At 37.9% G+C, this 23,997-nt stretch overlaps 1 protein-coding gene across 1 annotated transcript in view; it reads left to right on the top strand.

Moving 5' to 3' along the window:
- Nucleotides 1-22,792, top strand: part of lrp2b (low density lipoprotein receptor-related protein 2b) — a gene marked incomplete at its 5' end in the record, with an annotated part of 63,512 nt that extends 40,720 nt beyond the window's left edge. Inside the window, 35 exons of the mRNA XM_084135734.1 lie at nt 1,575-1,700; nt 1,848-1,967; nt 2,047-2,178; nt 2,263-2,464; nt 2,564-2,859; nt 3,883-4,399; nt 4,495-4,647; nt 4,733-4,903; nt 5,143-5,366; nt 5,447-5,624; nt 5,748-5,944; nt 7,697-7,942; nt 8,031-8,159; nt 8,724-8,843; nt 8,938-9,054; nt 9,395-9,511; nt 9,613-9,750; nt 9,951-10,073; nt 11,836-11,964; nt 12,048-12,179; nt 12,379-12,504; nt 12,579-12,722; nt 13,103-13,268; nt 14,489-14,617; nt 14,842-15,062; nt 15,932-16,114; nt 16,303-16,422; nt 16,641-16,728; nt 16,830-16,894; nt 17,021-17,168; nt 18,034-18,103; nt 18,960-19,094; nt 19,998-20,132; nt 21,264-21,326; nt 22,552-22,792. Coding sequence (XP_083991860.1) covers nt 1,575-1,700; nt 1,848-1,967; nt 2,047-2,178; nt 2,263-2,464; nt 2,564-2,859; nt 3,883-4,399; nt 4,495-4,647; nt 4,733-4,903; nt 5,143-5,366; nt 5,447-5,624; nt 5,748-5,944; nt 7,697-7,942; nt 8,031-8,159; nt 8,724-8,843; nt 8,938-9,054; nt 9,395-9,511; nt 9,613-9,750; nt 9,951-10,073; nt 11,836-11,964; nt 12,048-12,179; nt 12,379-12,504; nt 12,579-12,722; nt 13,103-13,268; nt 14,489-14,617; nt 14,842-15,062; nt 15,932-16,114; nt 16,303-16,422; nt 16,641-16,728; nt 16,830-16,894; nt 17,021-17,168; nt 18,034-18,103; nt 18,960-19,094; nt 19,998-20,132; nt 21,264-21,326; nt 22,552-22,593 — 5,402 coding nt within the window. The 3' untranslated portion in view covers nt 22,594-22,792. The remainder of the gene's footprint in view (nt 1-1,574; nt 1,701-1,847; nt 1,968-2,046; nt 2,179-2,262; nt 2,465-2,563; nt 2,860-3,882; nt 4,400-4,494; nt 4,648-4,732; nt 4,904-5,142; nt 5,367-5,446; nt 5,625-5,747; nt 5,945-7,696; nt 7,943-8,030; nt 8,160-8,723; nt 8,844-8,937; nt 9,055-9,394; nt 9,512-9,612; nt 9,751-9,950; nt 10,074-11,835; nt 11,965-12,047; nt 12,180-12,378; nt 12,505-12,578; nt 12,723-13,102; nt 13,269-14,488; nt 14,618-14,841; nt 15,063-15,931; nt 16,115-16,302; nt 16,423-16,640; nt 16,729-16,829; nt 16,895-17,020; nt 17,169-18,033; nt 18,104-18,959; nt 19,095-19,997; nt 20,133-21,263; nt 21,327-22,551) is intronic.
- Nucleotides 22,793-23,997: the final 1,205 nt, after the last annotated feature.

Below are 23,997 nucleotides of genomic sequence, written 5' to 3'. Positions count from 1 at the left end.
CTCCGCCTACGGAGACCGCGCTATTCAAACGCAAATGTGAGGCGATCCATACAAACCTGTGAAACGCCCACATCCGCTGGATAAGGCCGGTGAAACACTGGATGCGTGGCGTAAGCGTCTCAGCTGCGTGGCGTGTCCGTTTTTATTTCGGCTCCCATGTTAACAGTTTAGAGTTTGTACACTGCCTGTGTGAGACGCGCGTCTCAGGCGCGGCACGAGCCGCGTGGAAAACGTGTGCATTCTAGAAATAGAACCGACGCCTATTTTTCATGCGACACGCAAGCGTCTTGGAAGCGTTTCCATGCAAAATTGAATAGGAAAATCTGTTTATTTGTCATTTTGACACGAATACATATTAATAAATGTCCTTTTGATGTTTAAAAGTGTCTAGGTTTTGACATAAATGCAAATATAAATGTAATTTACAAAATATGATCGATTTTCAAATACTGCTGTATTGAATGAACAGCTTTTAGCAAACTCTATTGCTATACTGAGATGAGGAATATATACTGTATGTGTTTTGTCAAAAATAAAGTCATCAACTAACTAATGAATGCTTTACTTTGAAATACGTATGATAAAATGTATACTTTAGTTTTGAAAGACGTTGACTAGTTTTGAAAAGATTATAAAGTATGTATGTGCATGCATATATATATATATATATATATATATATATATATATGTGTGTGTATATATGAAGAGTTCAGATGCAAAAGCCTATAAATGCCATCTGAAATTTTCTTCTAGAATGATCATTTTTATGAAGCTTGTATATTTAAGTTAGCTATAGGTGACACACCTGAATGAATGGCTCATTAAGTATGCAGGGACATTGTCTCACCAGGTGTGAACTACTAAATATGCATGATGCTGTTGGAGCGTTTATGCCCCATCCGCATATTGGCTTTCCAAACTAAAAGTGTTTCACAAAACTAAAATCAATGTATCGTTTTATGTGAATGATTAGGCAGGATGATTTTCACATCATTTTGAAGAAAAAACTCTAGGCGATGACATCCATTAGTCAAAAGTATTATTGCCACATATTTAGTATGTGTTTTGTGGCCTTATTTCAGAAACTTTAATTTTTTGTTTTTTCGATAACCTTGCATAAACATTATTCTCTCAAAAATGAAAACATGTACATACATGTGGTTCACATATTATGGAAGTCCTGTTTGTGCTATATAGAGTGAATTTACACCTTTGCCATTAATATGTTTATAAGCAACTGAAAAAAGCACAAATGTCAGGGCATGTCAGAACATCTCAAGGACCCCAAAAACACCCCAGACCCCAGAGGGTTAAACTTGCCATCTAATATTTATGTATTTTTTTAGTGAAAATGATTTTTAATAGTTGCAGATTTAGTTTGAGTTAATAATAACACTGGGTCATTGACACCAACATCTAGATTTGCATATAATTTTCAGCCTTTCTTCCCTTTTGAATTAAAACACTTGTTGATGTTAAGCCCTGCACGTGCTACTCTTTAACTGGTATGATATTAAATGTGAAGTGTGCAATTTCTGTTAACAAAGAACAATCATATTTATTTGATTTATTAGCTGACAGAACCTGTGCACCTGGCTTAGTAAAATGTGACACCACCAACATCTGCATTTCTTCGAGTAGCCTATGTGATGGTTTTAACAACTGTGGGGACAACAGTGATGAAAATCCACTCTTCTGTGGTGAGTTACAGGGTCTCAACTTTTAGATGTTGCCTGCAGATGCCCTTCATGACAGAAGTTTTATGTTTGAGTGAAATGTCCCTTTAATATAAAAAAATACTCTTGCATGTCCTCAAAGTCATGTCCTGTACCGCTTGTGGTCAATAGCTGGCCGGACCTGCTCTGCAGACGAGTTCCGCTGTGATAACGGGAAGTGTATTCCCCAGTCATGGGTGTGTGACCGCATCCCAGATTGTGTGGACGACACAGATGAGCCACCCACCTGCGGTACATGTCGAATCCCTCTTCTCTCTGCAAAGCAGAGCCTGGAATTACTATCTAATACTCTCTTTGTCTCTTTACACAGAGGATCAGGTTTATACATGTAACCCTCAGCAGTTCAGCTGTGCGAATGGAAACTGCATTCTGGAAAAGTGGGTATGTGATGGCAACAATGACTGTGGAGACAACAGTGATGAGGCACAGGAACTACAGTGCGGTAAGGCCTGTCATTCAAGATTTAATAAACCAGCAAGTCAGTGCCCTTGTAACTTGCTAGTCTGACTTGTATTTGGAATTTCAGGATCAAGGACTTGCAACCCGAGTGATTTCACATGCCCCACTTGGTACCAAGGCTCTCCTCGCTGTATTCCATTGAGTTATGTGTGTGATGGTGAGAAGGACTGTGCAGATGCTGCAGATGAGCTGCACAACTGCCCCAACCGCACGTGCCACATGAACGAGTTTGCTTGCGCCAATGGTCGCTGCATTCTGGTGCCCTTCCAGTGAGTTTTTACTCTCCGGCAGTACCCAACAATGCACATCAAATCAAATGCTACTCAAAATATTCATAAAATATATACTGTGTGTGTAAAACTCCTCAGCTGTGACCGTGTGAATGACTGTGGGGACAGCAGTGATGAGATCGGCTGCGTGTATGGCACTTGCTCCAGCCGGGAGTTCACCTGCCAGAATGGAGTGTGTATCCCATCAACGTATGCATGTGATGGTTATACAGACTGCCAGGATGGCTCTGATGAACTTGAGGGCTTGTGCAGGAGCCCAGAACCCACCTGTGTACCTGGACAATTCATCTGCAATTCTGGGGAGTGCATCGACATCCACAATGTCTGCAACCAGCAGAGGGACTGCTCTGACAACAGTGATGAGAAGGGCTGCGGTAAGACACCACTTCGTGTTTGGGAAAAGGCTCATTTTAGTGATGTGCCTGAAACAGTAAATAAATTATTTATGAATAATGAATTCTATTGAATAGTAGAAAAAATTTGTTTGACTGATTATTCAACAAACACAAGGTTAAAGCAAAATGTTAATGAGTATATCTAAAATTACACTGCAATGATGAGTCTTTAAAGCCAATATGTCTAAAATGTGAAAACCCTCCACCTCCCCCAGCTCCACCTGCCTAGATCTGCTATGGTTTTTATGTATGTCTATTTATGCAGCAGCATATCTTACATGCTCACAGCAGCGTGTCTATGTATCTATTGGCAGTAACAAGTCCAAATTTGCACTGCAGCAGCAGCAGCAGCAGCAGCAATAATTAACATCAGCAGCCAATTACATTAACATTGCCATATTCAATAACATGCTAAAACTATTTTGAGAGTTGTCATGATTGAAATGTGTATATATATACTTAAATACAATACCTTTCAAAAAACTGTGGTCGGAAAGATTTTTTTACATACAGTCAAACATTAAAATTTAAATAATATTATAATTTAAAATAACTGTTTTTTTATTTTAATACATTTTAAATTGTAATTTGTTCCTGTGATGGAAAAAGATGAATTTTCAGTAGCCATTACTCCAGTCTTCAGTGTCACATGATCCTTCCGAAATTATTCTAATATGCTGATTTGGTGCTCAGGAAACATTTATTATTATCAATGTTGAAAGCAGTTGTGCTGATTAATATTTTTGTGGAAACCATGATACATGTTTTTCAGGATTCTTTAATGAATAGAAAGTAAAAAAGAACAGTTGACTTGACTTTTATTTAGTTTTGACACATTTCTGATTTAAGCTCCGCCCCTACATGCACATACAGATCATATTGTCATTGCAAATATACAAACAAATTAATTACAATTAATTTGTAAATAGCACATTTACAATTACAATGAATCTAATTAACTGGATGAATTAGGTAATGATGTGCCTTTCTGTCCCTCCACAGGCATAAATGAGTGCAGTAACCCAGTCATTCACCAGTGTGCTCAGAACTGCACAGACACACTGACGGGTTACTACTGTTCCTGCAGGGACGGCTACAAACTCATGCCAGACGGCAAGGCCTGTGAGGACATGGACGAGTGCAAGGAAATACCGGGAGTGTGCAGTCAGGTGTGCGAGAATGCTGTGGGCTCCTTCTACTGCAAATGTGCTCCGGGATACCTGCGGGAGCCTGATGGACGCACCTGCCGTCAGAACAGTGGAATCGCACCGTACCTCCTCTACAGCAACCGCTACTACATCCGTAACCTGACCGTGGATGGTTCGTCCTTGTCGGTGGTGCTGCAGGGCCTGTCAAATGTTGTGGCTCTAGACTTTGATACCACTGAGAAGCGTTTATACTGGGTGGATGTTGGGACATTGCACATTGAGAGGATGTATTTAGACGGGACAGGAAGGGAGGTCATATTGCAGAATGACCTGGATGGAGCAGAAGGCCTGGCTGTGGACTGGGTGGGCCGGTAGGTTAAGGAGCAGCTTGATTCACTCATTTACTTGAAGTATATTCTAAAAACAACTGGGCAAGGTTAATGCATGGGTGGATTTTTCCTTGCAGAAAGTTGTACTGGGCAGATGGGACTATTGGAGCCATTCATGTCTCTGAACTTGACGGCCGTTACCGGAAAAAACTCCTCAAGGGTTGTGTTGATGCCAACTCTACGTACTGCTTTGCCAGTCCTCGGGCTGTCGCTGTTAACCCTAAATATGGGCGAGTTAAATATTTATTTTATTTGTTTAGTTGAACATCTGCTATTTTTATGTGTGTAAACATTCCCTTTTCTGTTCCTGGTCAGATGGCTATATTGGACAGACTGGGGGCGGACGGCTTTCATTGGCAGGGCTGGCATGGATGGAACCAACACATCAGCTATCATCACTACCAAGCTTGTGTGGCCTCATGCCCTGACCATCGACTACACCAACAACAAAATCTTTTTTGCTGATGCTCACCTAAATTTCCTTGAGTAAGTTGTGTCCTGTAATGTATCCAAACCAAATCTGATCTCCAGGCAGTAATAGATAGCCCTGCTAGCTGATTTTGGTCAATTTCATGCAAAATACTTATTTTAAGTTGTTTTAGTAACATTCACCACACGCTCAGATGTATTTTGAAACACAATAACAAAAGTATTAGGGATGCACTAACAAGCCAATATATTGTGCATCCCTAAAAACTACCTTTCTAATGTCTATTTTCCTACAGTTATGCCGATATGGATGGACAAAACAGACATAGAGCTATAACAGGTTCCATGCCCCATGCTTACGCTCTGACCCTGTTTGAGGATTTGGTGTACTGGACTGACTGGAACACCCACACCATAGAGAGAGCCCACAAGTACACTGGCGCTAACCGTGTAGTAATGGGCAACAACACACACCGCCCTAATGACATTCACATCTATCACCCTTACAGACAGCCACACAGTAAGACAATATATAAATTATTTCACCTTTCACTTTAATTGCATGATGGTTTTTTGAAAGTTTTATTAAAATTTTCTTAGCTGACAATCCCTGCAATGACCATCACCTGACCTGTAGTCACCTGTGTCTGATTGGCCCGGACGGGACAACGGCCAGATGTGAGTGTCCGGATCACTTCATTGGTCTGGCTGTTGGATTTAAGATCCAGTGCGTGGCTGACTGCTCCAGCACTCAATTCCGTTGTGGAGACAATGAGAGGTAAGTGAATCTGTTCTCTAATGGTGATACTTTAATGCAGATTTTTCAGCACACAGGATGATAATCTGATGATCTTGTGCTCTTCCTCTCTCACTTTTTTTTCTGTCTGGCTTTTGTCTCCAGGTGCATTCCCATATGGTGGAAGTGTGATGGTCAGTCAGACTGTGGGGACGGCTCCGATGAGCCTCAAACATGTCCTCCACGTTACTGCCCAATTGGACGGTTCCAGTGCCAGGATGGGAACTGCACCTATCCGTTTTTCCTGTGTGATGGCCACAATGATTGCCTTGATGGATCTGATGAAGATGCTGCACTCTGCAGTATGCAACTCTTATATTCTAGTTTATCTTAACCATGGCTGTTTCCGCATTAGCCCCTTTCACACATTAAACCTGGTAAATTTCCATACAAATAACCAGATTGATTTGTTCCGGTAAATACACAAATGTGCAGTTCACACACATCTTTTTACCGGTGAGATACCATTCACGCATAAGGACAAAAATACCGGTAAACTCTGTGAGGTCAATCATCAGAAATAACCTTTAAATGCTGCACCATTTTCTTTATCCACCCAGATGAGAAGCGCTTTAGTTTTTCAGTAAACATCATGATGGCATAAGCGAAAGATCACAAGGAACACAGTTTTGCTCTTAAAAACATGAGATGCATAACAGTTACTATAGTACTGCAATTACTATAGTACTTAAAAGTAACTACAGAGCCCGCAGTGCTTATGAATGGAAAAGAAGGCAGGGTCTCGAACGGAAGACACAGCACAACGTGCGTGTAGCATGTCTACATAGAAAAACAATTAAAAGCAGCTGAGCTTAATGTAAATAGCTCCAATAGAGCATTATGATTGCATCAGTACTCCCTGCCCTCGTACATGCTCATACAGGTAATCCTATTCTTTGTGCACACAAAGCATTATATTGGTAATTAATACTAGAAATAATAATAATAATACATTTATTTTTTATAGCGCTTTTCTAGACACTCAAAGATGCTTTACAGTTATTGGTTTACATCGATAAAACAAACAAACAAGGTATATAGACAGGGTTACATAACTAGCACAAGAAATGAAAACACATAGGTACATGGACAAGCAGAGGCAAAGCAAGACTGGGGCGATGAAAGGGATGAAGAACTGGGAAAGTCTGTTAACAGGAAAAAGCAAGCTCAAAGAGGTGAGTTTTGAGGGCCTGTTTGAAGGATGTTAAGGTGCTTCACTGTTTGATGTGGTCAGGGAGGGCGTTCCAGAGGGTTGGTGCAGCAGCTGAGAAGGCTCTGTCGCCCCAGGTCCGGCGCTTAGTCCTGATGGTCTTGAGTTTGTCAGCACCAATGGACCTGAGGAGGCGGCGTGAGTGTGGCGGGTTAGTAGGACGGAGAGGTATGGAGGGGCAAGGTTATTAAGTGCTTTGAATGTGAGAAGTATTTTGAAGTTGATCCTGTGTTTGACTGGTAGCCAATGTAGGTTGTAGAGGACAGGGGTGATATGATCGCGGTGGCGGGTGAAGGTGAGAAGGCGGGCAGCCGAGTTCTGGACATATTGAAGTTTATCGATGATTTTGTTTGGTAGTCCGTAAAGAATGCTGTTGCAATAGTCTAGTCTGGAGGTGATGAGGGCATGGATGAGTGTTTTAGCTGCAATGGTAGACAGAGAGGGACGGAGCCATGCAATGTTACGAAGGTGAAAGAAGGCAATTTTGGTGACGTGATTGACATGCGGTACAAAGGAGAGGGTAGGTTCGAAGATGGTAATGTTACAACTTCTCATACCATAAAATTGCTTTTGTTATTTTTTAAAAGATCCTGTTTCAAGTACGATCTCTAAATGGTAATTTACCAGTAATTTACTAGTAAAGACTGCATGTGTGAAAGGGGCTATTGTTATAATAGAACAATAAAATTAAGTTTTCTTAAGTTGGTCTCAAAAGAGCAGTTTTTGGTTGACTATTTTGGTTGATCTGGGAATTGAACGGCATAGCTGATTCCTGTTGTTAATTTTTACATTCATGTTTGACATCCCAGTTGATATTTTTTTTTAAATCCTCTTTGTAACCCAGGTGACCACCGTTGCTCCGAGAACCAGTTCCAGTGTAAAAATAAGCACTGTATCCCAATATCCTGGCACTGTGATGGTGTGCAGGACTGTGCAGATGGTAGCGATGAGGAAGCCGACAGCTGTACAGAGAAGACCTGCAAACCTGGACAGTTTCAATGCAAAAACGGACGCTGCATACCACCAAGCTACGTGTGTGATGCACAGAATGACTGCGGAGATAACTCAGATGAGCCGTATGATGAGTGCAGTGAGTGTCCCTTTGGGAAAATTGGCTTTTCTTTAACAGCTTGGTGTTAACTGACCTTCTCTATTTGACATTGCATCTCTTTTTGTAGTGGGTCCTGATCACAAGTGTGATGCAGACACTGAGTTTTCCTGCAAGACAAACTATCGCTGTATACCTCTGTGGGCTGTGTGTGATGGTGCCAATGACTGTATAGACAACAGTGATGAGCAGGGCTGCCGTAAGTCCCATATAATGATTTAAAATATTTTCATGAGACAGGCTGACTCAAAACAAAAACATATTCTTTTAAAGGTAGGGTAGGCTATTTGTTTTATAAACACTTTTTGTTATACTGGTTGAAACTCTCTTCACATCCTGTAACCCAGGTGTCCAGGCCAAATTCCCTCTATTGGCCTTTATCAATCATGGCCTCCTAATAATAATCCCCTTGCTTTTTCAACCGGCTCTCTCTCTCACTCTCTCTCCTCTCCACATAGCTGGTGTGTAGACCCCCTGATATGATTATAAAGCACTTTGGGTGTACAGTAGTTCTTAGTAAAGCACTATAAATGCCTCATTATTAATATATATGATTTTTGCATAAGATCTTAAATATCAGATTTGAAATATAAACAATAACCAAACAGGCTAATATCAGAGCCTGTACTCTTTTGTCAAAGTTCCTTTATCATGATTCAACAAATAAACAATATTTATTTTGATGCATTACATAAAAGGGATTATAATTAAAATTTTTATATGAAATAAATGAAAATTAACTGGCACATTTTGCTTCATGCAGATGAGCTGACCTGTGACCCTGTGGGAGATTTACGCTGTGATAATCACCGCTGTGTGCCAATTCGCTGGCGCTGTGATGGGAACAATGACTGCGGAGATGGATCTGATGAGAGAAATTGTGGTGAGTAATGCATTGGCCATCCATTTACTTCTACACATGTAGGTCACCTAAACGTTGTCTTTGTAGCTCACAGTTTTTATTTATGTGCTCACAGAACCCAGACCTTGCTCTGAGAGTGAGTATCGCTGTGACAACCAGCAGTGCATTCCAGGATCTTGGGTTTGTGACCATGACAATGACTGTGGGGACAATTCTGACGAGCGGGACTGTGGTAAGTTGAAGTAAAAAAAAATTAACCCACTTTACTCTCTTAGCTCTTATCTCTTTATTGACTGTCGAAACTGGCACCCATTTTTCAGCCCCTCCCCTCCAACCACATGTTATTAAAGACCACTTTTCATGATCCAAACAATTCTTGATAGATAACATGAAGTCCCTCTTGCCATTTTTCTTCTTCTTATTGAATATAAAGTTTCGCTCTGAAATATGAAATAAGTAAATACTTCATATAAAGAAAATTTGCTTACAAAATGCTAAGATACATGGATTCCCCTTCACATCTTTTTTAGATTACAATGGGATTTATGGGAAAGTATTTTTTTTCTTCATAGAGCTGCGGACCTGTCGTCCTGGGACATTCCAGTGTACATCTGGACACTGCATCCCAGAAGCTCTGAAATGTGATGGTTATGCCGACTGCCTGGACTTCTCTGATGAGTCCACCTGCCGTGAGTATGCTGGGCTAAAAATATATGGACCTTTAAGTATTTTTCTTATTCCATATATTGGAAATATTGAAATAGTTATGTACTTTTTGTTTTCCCAACAGCAACTCGATATCCTGGAGGACGCTGGTGTCCATCACACCAGTTCCAGTGTAACAACAAGCTGTGTGTGAACCAGCAATGGGTGTGTGATGGCTTCAACGACTGTGGAGACCGCTCAGATGAGCAACTCAGCCTCTGCTGTAAGACATTATAGGAAACTGAAATTATACTATTTTTACAGATAACTTTTACCATTACAGTTATACATTTGTCTCTTTATGGTACATTACCAGCCCTTAGGTCTTACAACTTAAACCTGGAAATTCATGTTGGCTTAAGATGGTTATTTCAGCAGGAATATGATAACTCTGTCTTACTGTCACAATTGTTTTGTGATCAGGGAACATTACATGTGAAATGCCTGCCAAGTTTCGGTGTGACAATGGATACTGCGTTTATAGTGGTCTCATGTGCAACAAAAAAGACGACTGTGGGGATGGCAGTGACGAAAAGGAGGACCACTGTAAGAGATTCACCCATATCTTTTCAATACAACTTAAGTCAAACTCTTTTTTCCACAAATATTTATACACATAATGGGCCCTATTTTAACGATCTGAAACGCAAGTGTCAAAGCGCAAAGCGCAAGTAACTTTGTGGGTGGGTCTCGGCGCTGTTGCTATTATACCGGCGGGATAAATGACTCTTGCGCCAGGCGCAAATCTAAAATGGGTTGGTCTGAAGTAGCTTCATTATTCATAGGTGTGGTTTGGGCGTAACGTGAAATAAACCAATCAGAGCGACATCTCACATTCCCTTTAAGAGCAGACGCGCTTTTTCCTTGGCGTATTGCTATTATAACGGCGGATTTGCCAGGCGCGCGCCAGGAGTGGTTCACAGCCGAGGAGAGCAACGCTCTCGTCACGGCCGTAAAAGAGAGAGAAGTGACATTGGGGATGGAGAAACACACCCAAATTAGCTTCGGTTAAACAGGTATATAATAATGTGGGTAAATGTGTAAGCTAGATGTATGCTTTTATAATAAATTGTCTATCTATCTATCTATCTATCTATCTATCTATCTATCTATCTATCTATCTATCTATCTATCTATCTATCTATCTATCTATCTATCTATCTATCTATCGTTTGTAATAATATGATTTGCAAAAATGAAAACTGCTGCTTCTGTGTAGATTAGAGAATCAAAGTGTATGCACGTTGTGCACGCTATACATTATGGTCAAGCATGCGCCCTTAAAATAGCATAATGAACAACGCGCAACGTGCCACTGACTTTAGACTAAGTTTTTTCTGGCCAGTGGCGCAATTGTTTTATGGAACAGTAAAATAGCACCAGGGATTGTTTGCGCCGGAACACGCCTCCTTTTTTGCGCTGAACCGCCCAGGGAGCGCAAGTTCATTCCCTAGTTTAGCAACGTGCTTCTGTGGAGGGAAAAGCGCGCTTTGCGCGGGTGCAAAATAGGAATGAAACATGCGTCGGTGTACAAAGTCAATTGCGCTGGGTGCAAGATAGGGCCCAATAACTGTTTTCTATTCATAGAATATAAATATACAAATATCATTTTGTATTATTCCTGTGATGGCAAAGCTTAATTTTCAGCAGCCATTACTCCAGTCTTCAGTGCCACATGATCCTTTAGAAATCATTCTAGTATGATTTGGTGCTCAAGAAGCATTTATTATTATTATTAATTATTATTATTATGTGAGATAGTATATTAAATAATATCTAGAATAAAGTTTATTTTTTTTCACTCCGCTGTCTTTTTGTCCCTTGTTTTAAGCATAAACCTAAATGTTTTTTTTTTCCCTCAACAAGATAAAATACAATTTGCCAATAAAGAGACATTTTAGTAACTAGTTAACGTTAGTTAATGCATGAACTAACATTAACTAAGAGCTAGCAATACATCTGTTACAATATTTATTAATATTAGTTAACATTATTTAATAAAAATACAAATGATCATTGTTAGTTCATTTCAACTCTGGGCCACAAGTACAGCTTTTGATTTGAATAATATATTAGTATATGTTGTTATTACATTTTTAATTGTTAGTTCATGTTAGACAATGTAGTTAACTAATGTTTACAAATGTTACCACATTTTTAATAAAATAAACTTTATATTAGGTAGTTTATTTGGCTCCTGAAGTATAAGTATATTTTTACTGGAAAACAAAACAAATTTGTGATTAAGAAAAAAAACTGATTAAGAAAACGATCAGTGATGAGGGTAAGAATTGTGTTTTTCAATTAGGTCAGGAACCCACTCTCGCACCCTGCACGCCCAATGAGTTTAAATGCACCAATGGCCACTGTGTGGCTCTGCCTTACGTGTGTGACCACAACGACAACTGTGGAGACCTTACTGATGAACTGGGCTGCAGTAAGTCAACAGATATCACCATATATGATCAGTAACTTATACTTTGTAAGATTAGGTAATTGATGACGAGTGACTCTTTTTAGATTTTGGCCACGACCGCAACTGTGATGAGAAGTTATGCCAGCATGAGTGTACAAACCTGAATGGCACTGGCTTCATCTGCTCTTGTAGAAGCGGCTATGCCGTAGATCCGGATAACACCTTCCGCTGCAATGGTACACACAAAAACACATATTAAGCACCTTATCATAATTTTCTTCGCAGTGGATACAATTTTGGCAGGCAGTCTTACATTTTCTAAATGAATATCAGAGTCAGTAAATAGAAAGTTTTACCTGTGTATGCTGCCACACTTGCCTTGCTGTTTTTAAGTGCCTCATTTGACTTTAAGTCTGTGTCTCTTGCTCCCTGCAGATATAGACGAGTGTTTAGAGTATGGCACATGCCCGCAGGCCTGCAAGAACACTAAAGGAAGCTATGACTGTGAGTGTGTCCAGGGCTACAGGAAAGTGGGCACTGGCAATCAGTGTGAGGCTGAAGGTAGGACAGAAATCAGAAGGAACAAGACAGGAATTTCTGAGCATGTGTAGAATCTTAAAGCTTCTCCTTCTTAGGCCCTGAACCGCTGCTCCTGCTTCCGGAGAACATCCGCATCCGTCGTTACAACCTCCAGACAGAGGAGTACCATGACTTCTTGCAGGAAGAGGAGCGCATTGTGGCGCTGGACTACGACTGGGACCACAACAACACCAAACTTAGTATGTACTCAATTCGAGTGCTTCAGCCCCTCAAAAATTACACTACGCCCATGGTGTATTCTCTAGCCCATTCCCGCCGCATAAGAAAAACAATAATACTTTGGTAATTCATAATGAGACAAAAAGTTATAATTATGACATGTCAAAATTTCGAAATTGTCATAATTATGATATAAAAAGACAATTTTTTTTTTACTTTTTAGGTCATAATTTATTATGGTTTACCAAAGTATGTTACCAAAGTTCCTTTGCTGGAAATGGGCTTTCAATTGGGCTTCCTTTATCATTATTTATCTTTATCTTTCTAATCATATTTTATTACTTTCAGAGATACAATAATGCATTAATGGTTAGTGGTACATCTCTCTTGTGTATTTTAGGTATGGTGTACTTTACAGTAGAGGGGAGTGGTGCAGTGCCTGGTGCTATTAAAAGAGCTTATCTGCCAGCTGTGGATGATCATAATAATAACATTGCTGCTGCCATCGACCTGGACATAAAGTACATCACCAAGCCTTATGGAATTGCAGTAGACTGGGTCGGCAGGTAAAGCACTCACATTACATTTTACGGTCAAGTCAAGTCACCTTCAGTTATATAGCACTTTTTACAATACAGATTGTTTTAAAGCAGCTTTACAGTGATAATAGGAAATTAATGCAACAAAGATTGTTTTGGCTGTACAGCAGCTCTAGAAGAAAATCATTGTCCAGTTTAAGTAAGTTTTTGATTGATTCATTTCCGTTGTAAAAATCACTAATTATTAACTCAGGGGCCGCTTACATGACAACGTTTACAACTGAAAACAGAACACTTTTAATGTGTTCTGGCCATTCATTTACACAACAGTGGTGTTCTGGTGGCCAATGGGATTTCAAAGAACGCAAACTTTGAAGTCAAGTCAAGTCATCTTCATTTATATAGCGCTTTTAACAATGTAGATTGTTCCAAAGCAACTTTACATTGATAATAGGAAATTAAAGTAAAGTGTTTTGGCTTTATAGCAGCTCTAGAATAAAGTTATTGTCCAGGAAGAGTTGGAGTGGAAAAGTTAGTTTGATTGATTCACTTCCGTCGCAACGATCATTAGTTATTAACTTAGGGGCCGCTAATACACCACTGTTTTAACGGAAAACTCTTAAGTTCTTTCTGTGCAAACTTCAAAAACGCGAACCAGTGAGAACGCCGATGGCGTGCACATGCGTATTATGAGTTCAGTCTATAGGTATGTGCGTTTGAATATATGTGCGCAGGCGTGTAGTCCTTCCCTACAAATCAACCCTCAACATACTACTTGTCTGGCCTTAAAATTAATAAGGCCAAATAGGTTGAAATAGGTTTCAAAGTGCAAGTTTTTGAAAACGAGTTGTGAAAATGATACCATTATCATTTCCGTGTAAACTTCAAAAACGTGAATCTGTGAAAACAGTGACCGCATGCACATGCATATTACGTGTTTAGTCTATAGGCATGCGCGAATGCATATGTGTGCAGGCGCATAGTCTTTCTTTACAAAGTGACATTGCCAAATTGATAACAGGTAATTAGAATAATATAAGTACAATATAAAAACATTTATATACATAATAAGTGCATTGTATCAAATTATTCATTTAAATGTTCTTTACAATAATATTTGTTAAAATATTCTAAATATTCAAACTCTGCCCTGAAGCTGAATGAAATTGAACAATAACTAATAGCTTGGGCAACACCAGTTGATGAATCAGTCTGTAACAGCTCATGAGCTTTTAAAATTCTTGTAGGAATTTGTATTGGGCTGATGCACAGCTCAAACGTCTAGAGGTGGTCATGTTGGATGGGCGTTACAGGAAGCATCTGATTAAGACTGACCTGGAAGAACCCACTTCTGTGGCTGTGAACCCTCGTTTGGGGTGAGATTTGCTTCCTGTTTGCTTGTGGTCTGTTTAAAGGGACAGTAAACCCCACAGTAAAAATATTCTGTTATCATTTACTCACCCTCAAGTCCACATGCTGTTATTTTTTCTCTTCTTTATTTTATTCTTGTTAAATCTCCAAAACTACTTAACTACTACTTCTTCAAGCTCGTCATTTAAATGCCAATGTTTGAATTTTTTTTTGTCATGCTGTGGTGCAGCATGCTTTACTGGATTGACAATGGCAACATGGCCCATATCGAAGGCTCCTGGTTGGATGGTCAAGAGAGAAGGGTTCTGGTGGATAGTGCTTTGGGTTGGCCTACAGGCCTGTCTATCGACTTCACAAACAGTGACAGAATCTATTGGTCAGATGCAAAGGAGAGTCGCATTGAGTCCATCCTGCCAGATGGACAGAACAGACAAACTTCGGTTTTCATAGGTAAGGGTTTGACTGATTCAACAATCAACTGTCATAAGTAGAAACCGCTAGATATTAATAAACTCCTTGTGAAATAAAAGTACACTTAATTGTCTTAAATGTGCACTTGTAGCATACCTCAAATCTTAAAAGTACATTTTAAAAAACTGTACTTGCAGATAATATTATTCATATATAAGGACACTCAAGTGTACTTGAAGAGAGTACACTTTCATAACTGTTTCTTACCACACTTAAGTACAATTTTAAAAAGAGCACTTTGTAATGTCAAATTAAAAGTACATTTTAAATTGTTTTAATGATCTTTTTTCATGCTTTACACTTTACACTTTACGCTGACTGACATACTAAAGCACATGTAGCACAAGCACTTTCACTAAAATAATTTTAGCTGTAATCGATTTTACATTTAAAGTGAATATATTTTAAATGTAATCAATTGCACTTTCATCATTACAAATGTGTAATTATAAATATATTAAAATAAATGTCATTTCTATTGAAACTTAGATGTCATGTAATTTGTAATTTACATTTCATGTCATTTTAATTTACCATAAATGACTGTCAGTACATTCAGCAGTACACTTTTACCATTTAAGACAATAGAAGTAATTATGAAATTACATATAATGATATACTTTAGTGGGTGGAAAAAACCACTCTAAATTTGCATGTAATATCAATTCAAACTATATTTTAATTCAATTGCACTTTTATTAATTAACATGCAATTAAGTGTCAGAAAACATTAATTTCAGTTGAGTATATTATTTAAAGTTTAGCATACTCTTTTTAAAAGTATGCTAAGGTGTACTTCTTTTTTACAAGGGACATTCATGTCTCCTACCACGTTTCTTTCCTCTCAGATGTAAGAAACCCTTTCAGTGTGAATGTGTTTGAGGACCATGTGTACTGGAGCACACAGGAGAAGGGTGAAGTGTTCCGACAGGACAAATTTGGCAAAGGCACTAAAACCAGACTCCTAATAGCGGGACCTTGGCTCACCCAGGTCAATGTCTACCAGCAGCAGAAATACAACTCTATAACCCGTAAGTAACCTCAGTAAAGTGAGATTTGCATGATGATCTATTTATAAATCCAGTCTGTGGTTAAACTTTAGCTAACTTTTATTGCGCTGATAAAATAAGTTATAATGGTAATTTTGTTGGAAGTCACTTAAAGTGATGTTATAGATATAGAGAGGGTTGAATGTGTGTAAACTGTCTCACGTCCACAGTGAAGAACCCTTGTAAGGGCACATGCAGTCACCTGTGTCTGCTGAGGCCGGGAGGCTACACCTGCGCCTGCCCAGAGGGCACTAGCTTCTTCCCTGGCAGCAGTACTGACTGTGACGCAGGTGCCTTTTATACTCTTTATCTCTGTCTTTATAGTCACCTTAATGATGTGACCATAAATTAACTCATTGTAGCTGAACACTGTGTTGAAACCAACAGTGCTGACGTCAATCTCTGGTTTCCAGTAATAATAAAGTATATAAGAGGGCACTTCACTTTAAATATGTCATTCCCTCACATCCGATTGCGATTGTTTTTATTTTTTTGTGTGATTTGTTAGGGGTTGAGCCTGAACCCACCATGCCCCCTCCATGCCAGTGCAAGAATGGCGGAACCTGTTATTTTGATGACAATAAAGCGCTCTGCATGTAAGTTTGTGATCTATGACACAAATCTTTCATAGATATAAAAGCAGGGATTAATAAACTTATGGATGGGGTAATCCTGACTGTTAATTTGCCCCATACAGTTGCCCCTCTGAATGGAAAGGAGATTTATGTGAGACCAGTATTTATGGTGTAGTCACAACCTCAGGTAAAATTTATGGCAGTACATGATATCAGCTTTGAAGTTATTGTGCAACAACAATTCAAGCTGTCCTCTTATGCAAACAAACCACAATGACCCACATCCTTTCTGTCTCTCTCTGTCCATCCACAGTTGCTATTGCTCTTGGAGTTACAGCTGTTGTGGCTCTTTTCCTGGGTTGCTTGATATATTCTGCAAAAAAGAAGGAGAAAATAATGAACACGCTGCATAACATTAATCTGTCTATTAGTGTATCCAACTTCAGTAGGCCCAGCTTCTGGTGAGGATGAAAAAAAGTGTCTAAAGATAATTAATGCAGATATTACATATTTAAAGTGCCCCTATTATTCTTTTTCGAATATTACTTTTCATGACGTGTGTAATATAGCTGTTTGTTAATGTAAAAGGTCTGCAAAATGTTAAAGATCAATGTGCAAAACTGATAAAGTTATTGTCTCTTAAACGAAAAAATCGATTCTGAACTGTCGAAATTAGCCGTCAGCAATTCCAGTCTTACCTACATAATAATATAACAAATTTGCGTAATGCCAGCCTATAGTCTTCATTGGTCCTCTGTGAACAACGTCTACTTTGACCCGCTCTCAAACACTGTAGTTGTACCCGAGGCCCTAAATAGTTTGTTTCGTGTTAACAACATGTTGAGAATACACAGTTAACTTTGCATGCACTTCCAAATGATGAGGAAATACGTTGCGCTGGAATTGATATGGAAAAAGCAATGGTATCGTTATTGTTTGTATTACTGCGTATCAAGCTCTGAGGAAGCCTCCAGAGCTGAAATTCTGGTATGGTAATAGGTGTTTCGTTTTTTTCATGCGCTGTAAGCAGTAGACCAATCAAAAACAGACTGGGCCATCTGACCAATCAAAGCATAGTCTTATAGAAAGGAGGGGTTTAGAGAGACTAAATCTTCGAATGAACCCTTTTCAGACTCTTTGAGAAATGAGGTGATGTGCAATGTATGTATCATGAGAAAGGTGTTTTTTGACCTTTGGATGCATGTAAAAATTAGGAACTTTTAAAATAGCATAATAGGGGCACTTAATACAAACTTAATTCAGTTAAATAAAGTTGCAGTATTTAACACATTAAACCTTTGATTTGGTTTTACTTCACATAATTAGGGGTGGTAACTCTGAACATTTTAACAACCAACCGGAAAATGAAAATGACAGCAGTAACTTTCCTAAAGAGGTTTGTACTCGCCGTGTATTTTAAACATATCCAAAGCATGTATAGTTTAATATATGTATATATATGTATATACACTAACATTCAAAAGTTTGGGGTCAGTAAGATTTTTTGTATTAATACTTTTATCCAGCAAGGATGCTTTAAATTGATAAAGTGAGAGTAAAGACATTTATAATGTTACAATATATTTTTTTCAAATAAATTATATTATTTTGAGATTTCTATTCATCAAAGATTCCTGAAAAAAAAGTCGCTCACAGTTTACACAGAAATATTAAACAGCACAACTGTTTTCAACTTTGATAATAATAATAAAAGATTATTTTTGAATTTTGGAATGTTTTCTCAAGGATCATGACACTGAAGACTGGAGTAATGCCTGCTGAGAATTTTAATAATTAAAAATATTTAAATTTATTTTAAAATAATATTAAAATAGAAAACAGTTATTTTTTATTTTTTAAATTGCAATAATATTTCAGAATATTGCTTTTGTATTTTTGATCAAATAAATGCAGCCTTGGTTTAGGAGACTTATTTGAATAACATAAAATCCTACCAACTTTTGAACGGTAGTGTATTTTTAGATTTATATTATATCATTTTTTAATATTTCAATTATAGTTATCACAATATTTTTTTTACAAATCTGTTTCAACCACAACATATAATACATATAATTTATATGTATTATATGTTGTGGTTGAAACAGATTTGTAAAAAAAATATTGTGATAACTATAATTGAAATATTAAAAAATGGAAATAAAAATTGACAATCAAATGGGTTTATGCTAGTTTGAGTATACTAGGTTTGTTTGCCTTGTTAATATCTCTACTTTTGCCTTTGTCACCAGGAATCCAGCACATCAGTAGAAGTGGAGGGAACAGGAAGGAGTTTTGAAAACCCAGCATACAGTGATGATGACACACAGGGTTCTCCTGCTGCCCCTAAAGCTGTAGCCACTGCAGTCATGAATGAGCCTGCCAAAGTATGACCTCTTCTGGCTAAAGCAGATTACTGCATGCTATCTGTATTTAGAGCAGGGTTCCTCAAAGTCTAATGCCCTGCAGAGTTTAGCCCCCACCCTCATCAAAGACACCTGAGCAAGCTATAATCAAGGTCTTCAGGATCACTAGAAAATCACATGTAGGTGAGTTTGATCAATGGTGGCAGAGATATCTAAATATAAAAAACACCAGCAAATTAAGAAAACGTCATCAGTTTGGCAACGTGTATGTGTTGCAAATACTCAAACCACTACCAAATACAGAAACGCACTGCAAATAGCACGGAAATATTTCGAGGGGACCCCAAAAAGTGACAAACCTGACTGGGACCTCTTATTGTTCAATGTCTACTAGTCAGTGGTGTTGTTGATGACCAGAAAGGTGAGGTTTTTGTTTATTTTAACATCATGATTGTATATGTGTTGTGAGAATTTGTAGAATTTGTTTCTGTATTTGGGTGTGTTGTGAGTATTTACACCACATGTGTTGTCAAACTGATTAAGATTTTTTTGATTAAGTGTTTTCTTCAGTTGCAGCACGTTGAGCTCTCTCTAGACCACCGTATTGATCAGGGTTTGACAAACTCTGCAGGGCAGTGGCCCTCTAGCACCGGATTTGAGGAACCTTGATTTACAGGAATCAATTCGCCAATAATGGAAATTTGGTCATCACTTACTCACACTAATTTTGTTTTGTGGAATATAAAAGGAGCATTTACACGGCTCTTTTTTTTTCCTTTTTTTTTTCACATATATTTTTGATTAACTGTCCCCTTTTCACCCAGACTTTCGGGTGAACTATCCCTCAAATGTTGACTGAAATTGTGAATTAAATAATTCAGATGCTTTTTAGGCTCATTTTCCTTTTTTAATTCTGAGTTTCAGGAGAGTGTTGAAAACCCACTCTATGCTGCTGAGATGAGCGTTGTGACCCAGCCAATTGATGCTGCAACACCTGTCAGTGCAGATACCACACTTGTCAGTGCAGAAACCACACCAGTCAGCACTGAGCCTGATAAGGTTAGCCATGGTCACAGTAACCACATGATGCATGGAAATGATCTTGCTTTGTTTGGTTGTGTGATTTACTCTGACCTTTGAGAATCCAGCCGATCGGTCAGATAAAGACCATGAGCTCCTGCACTCATTTCGCTCTAGTAAATCTACTAAAGTTATACTTCGGTTCAGCAGTGATAAAAACAAAACATAAAATTTCTTCTATTTGTTTTTTCCAACAAACTATGTCTTAAAATAAAAACTGTCTGTTGGTACTGCGTCTAATGGCTGCAATACACACTTCTTACTGCAGTTTATGGTGCTGTTGTAAATGGTGGAAGACATTTTAAGTCCTTCCACTTTTAGATGCAATACATTTTAGAAAAATGCATATTTTAGTCAGAATTAATACGCATGCGCGTTCCGGCACTCGTTCAGTGAAGGATGAGCCTTTATGCAAAATGGAAATGCTTGAATTTCTAACATTTACAGATATAACCGTAATATGTAAGGAAAAAAGGTCTCAAATGTATTAAACAACACACAACTGACAAACGGACAAGCCACTTTAGTTTAGAGTTAGTTTGAAGCTCTTAATATAAAGCATGTCTCATGTTTAGGACAGTGTCTTTTTAAGTTGCGTTTGCAACATCAAAGTATACCGATATAAATGGAATAAAATTGTATACAAAGTATATCAATAATAAGCAATAAAACATTTTTGGTATAAATATGTGTACCGTACACCCCAAAAATAAATGGTGAAAAAGTTTTAAGAAGATTTGGTTTCAGCCTTGTTAAGGGGGGAAATTCTTGGGGTTTAAAACAAACTATATCCAAAATGTTTGAGGAATATCAATATAGTGCTGCCGTGCAAACACTGTAGCAAAAAAAATGCCCTAAACACACCCACACACCAGGAGTTATTCTGAAGATGTGACAGGAAGAAAGATAAAGAGTATGTGGGAGAAGAGGACACAGAGGAGTTAGAGAGACATCAATAAAAAAACAGCATAAACCCACAGGCGACCTTCATACCTCACAGCATGCTAGCGCAGATAGATCTGTGTTTTGGTCTAAACTGTTATTGCAGTCAGTTCTGAGCGTGTCTGTCATTTACGCTGTGTCTTTATTTCTTGTTCCTCCTTTACACAGGCTAATAATTCACAGTTACAGCACGAGGTGGATACGGATATGTTCGACAACCCCTTGTATATGGTGAGATAAATGTAAAGAGAGCTAAATACTGAATGTGTTCAATGAGGGAATGTGTACGGGTTGGAGGTAAATACTATGACTAGGTGTAATGTGGTTCTGGCTCACTGATGGAGGCACACGGCCCTGTTGACATCTTCTCTCTCCTTATGCTGCTAAAAGCAGGAAGCTGAATGCTGTAATACAGTGAAAGCTATAACAGTGGGGAGGGGCTCATTTTAACAGCTTGTGAAGGCATGTCAAGGCCTCTTGGGGAAGAAGAATTTCCCTCACTGGTGAAGACAGCAAATAAAGGAAGAGAAAGACCTTGAAAGTCTCCTTTTTGAAATGACTGAGTATGTCATGAGAGAGAGGCAATCTTCTATTCTGTGCTTAGGCACACTGTAGGCATAAAGGAAATTATCTTTCCTGAATAGAGCATAATAGGACATATTGCATTTAATAATCTGAAATTATGTATGTGCATATATAGTATAAATGTTGTATATTAGAATATTATATTAAAATTATTATAATTGTTATATTGTATTAAATATATAATAATAAATATATAATAATTTTGTGTAATTAATAAATATTTTATATTTATACCATATACAAAATATGATATTATTACATATATAATCTTAATATCATATATATTTTGTATATGGTATAAATATATATGAATTACAAAAAAAATTCATTAAAAAACATAATAGTAAATTAATTAATTATTTATCTAAATATGATACTTTTGGGTCATATTTTAACCGCTATCAGAGCATTCTCATTCTTATATTTTGTGGTATTTAAGTGTGAATATACTGTACCATATAGCGAGTGAGGCATGGACTGTCATTATCTCATCTCAAATTAGCTCAAAATACGTCATTTGAAATAGACTAATGAAAGGTCCTGGCCTGCCTCTCAGATGCTTAAAATATGGCTGTGACATAGATCTAGCTCTGATTTGCTCTGTCGAGGCCTGTGAGGAGATTGATTTCTGTAAATGCAGATTAATTTTCTTTATGCTCAGTTCCCACTCACTTATCATTCCCTTCATCTACCTTGACATTATTTCCCCACCTCAGCAGAAACGAAAGGCACCTAATGGCTTGGTAGATAATGATATATAGTGATTCAAGTATAAATTGAGACTACCTCTTCTAAATGTGCAGGACAAATTGACCAAAATTGTCTAAATTTGAAGAAAGGCACCTGATACACATTTCTTGTGTTTTGGCAGGATGTAACACTCAAACACATTCAGGGAGAATCTACAATCTGAAGACAATTTGAGATCATCTTACAGGATCGGCTCTCGGTCACTTCAGCAGCTAAGACATATGGCTGGTAAATCATGCTGTGGTGTACTATCCATCAATCAACATGCCGTAAACTGTGAATAGTTTTGTTGATTGTTCTTTTAAGTATATTTTTATGGATACTACAGATTTCTGTAAATTGGTGCAGTGATTCTCTTTAATTTAAATACTAACTCTTTAAATGGTTTCATGTAGTTTTCAGTGTGTGTATGATCAATTGTTATGCTGCTTGTTCTCACTTTAATAATAAAGTGTAATTATGTCTTGCAAAATGGATTTGGGTGAGTTTTTGTTTACTCCTAAATTTAATCCAAAAATAATCATTAAAAAAATCTAATTGTGCCTGGCAATTACACTGTGCCATTCAAAAGTTAGGGGTTGGTAAGATGTATTTGAAAGTCTCTTATTCTCACCAAGGCTGCATTTATTTGATCAAAAATACAGTAAAAACAATGATATTGTGAAATATTTGAATATAATTTAAAGTGCCATTTATTCCTGACAGCAAAGATCAATGCCATTACTCCAGTCTTTAGTGTCATTCAGAAATCATTCTAATATACTGAACTGGTGGTCAAGAAACATCTCTTGTTATTATCCATGTTGAAAACAGTTGTACTTTACAATACTTTTGTGTAAACAGTGATGCATCTTTTTTCAGGATTAATTGATGAATAGAAAGTTCAAAAGAACAGCATTAAACTATAAAACTTAACTATAGTTGAACTATAAAAATTAACAATGTAAAAGCCTGTACTGTCACTTTTAATCAAATTAGCAAATTGTCCTTGCTGAACATTTCTTACAAAAATGGCTTTGCTATTATCCATATCTAAATGCCAGATATGATCTAATAAAAAGACTGAGAAAGAAAGCTACGACCCAGATCCCCATGAGTCTAACAAATAATCCTCTTGACTTCCCATGTCAGGAAGAACATGCTAAATGTCTGTTTTTGTTGCTATTGTATCCTTTTGTCCATGTATACTGTGAGCACATGCTATTGAAAAGTTATGAGCAGTGGTGTACCTGTACCAAGTATCTGAGTAAATGTAATGTTACTGTACTTAAAGCCACACCGTATAACTTTTCAACCTTCATAATATATTTCCAAGACCCTTGTGATGGTACATCGACTTACAATAGGTTGAATGACACGTCTGCCAGAGCCTGACGGGGTCTGTATCGCTTTTACTGGCACTATGTAACTTCGGGGTTCGGGTAGTAACCAGAGCACAAAAAGAACTACAAAATTCGACTGCTTTACGGCATACGTCACTTCCCCCACCACTTCCTCAAATTCGGACGTGAGCGTTTATATACTATGGACGTGAGATGCCAACCAGCGTTTGTTTTCGGCTTTCGTG

Source organism: Abramis brama, assembly GCF_963993115.1.
Source record: "Abramis brama genome assembly, chromosome: 14".
NCBI classification, from domain to species: Eukaryota; Metazoa; Chordata; class Actinopteri; order Cypriniformes; family Leuciscidae; genus Abramis; species Abramis brama.
This window is presented reverse-complemented; position numbering and strand designations above follow the sequence as displayed.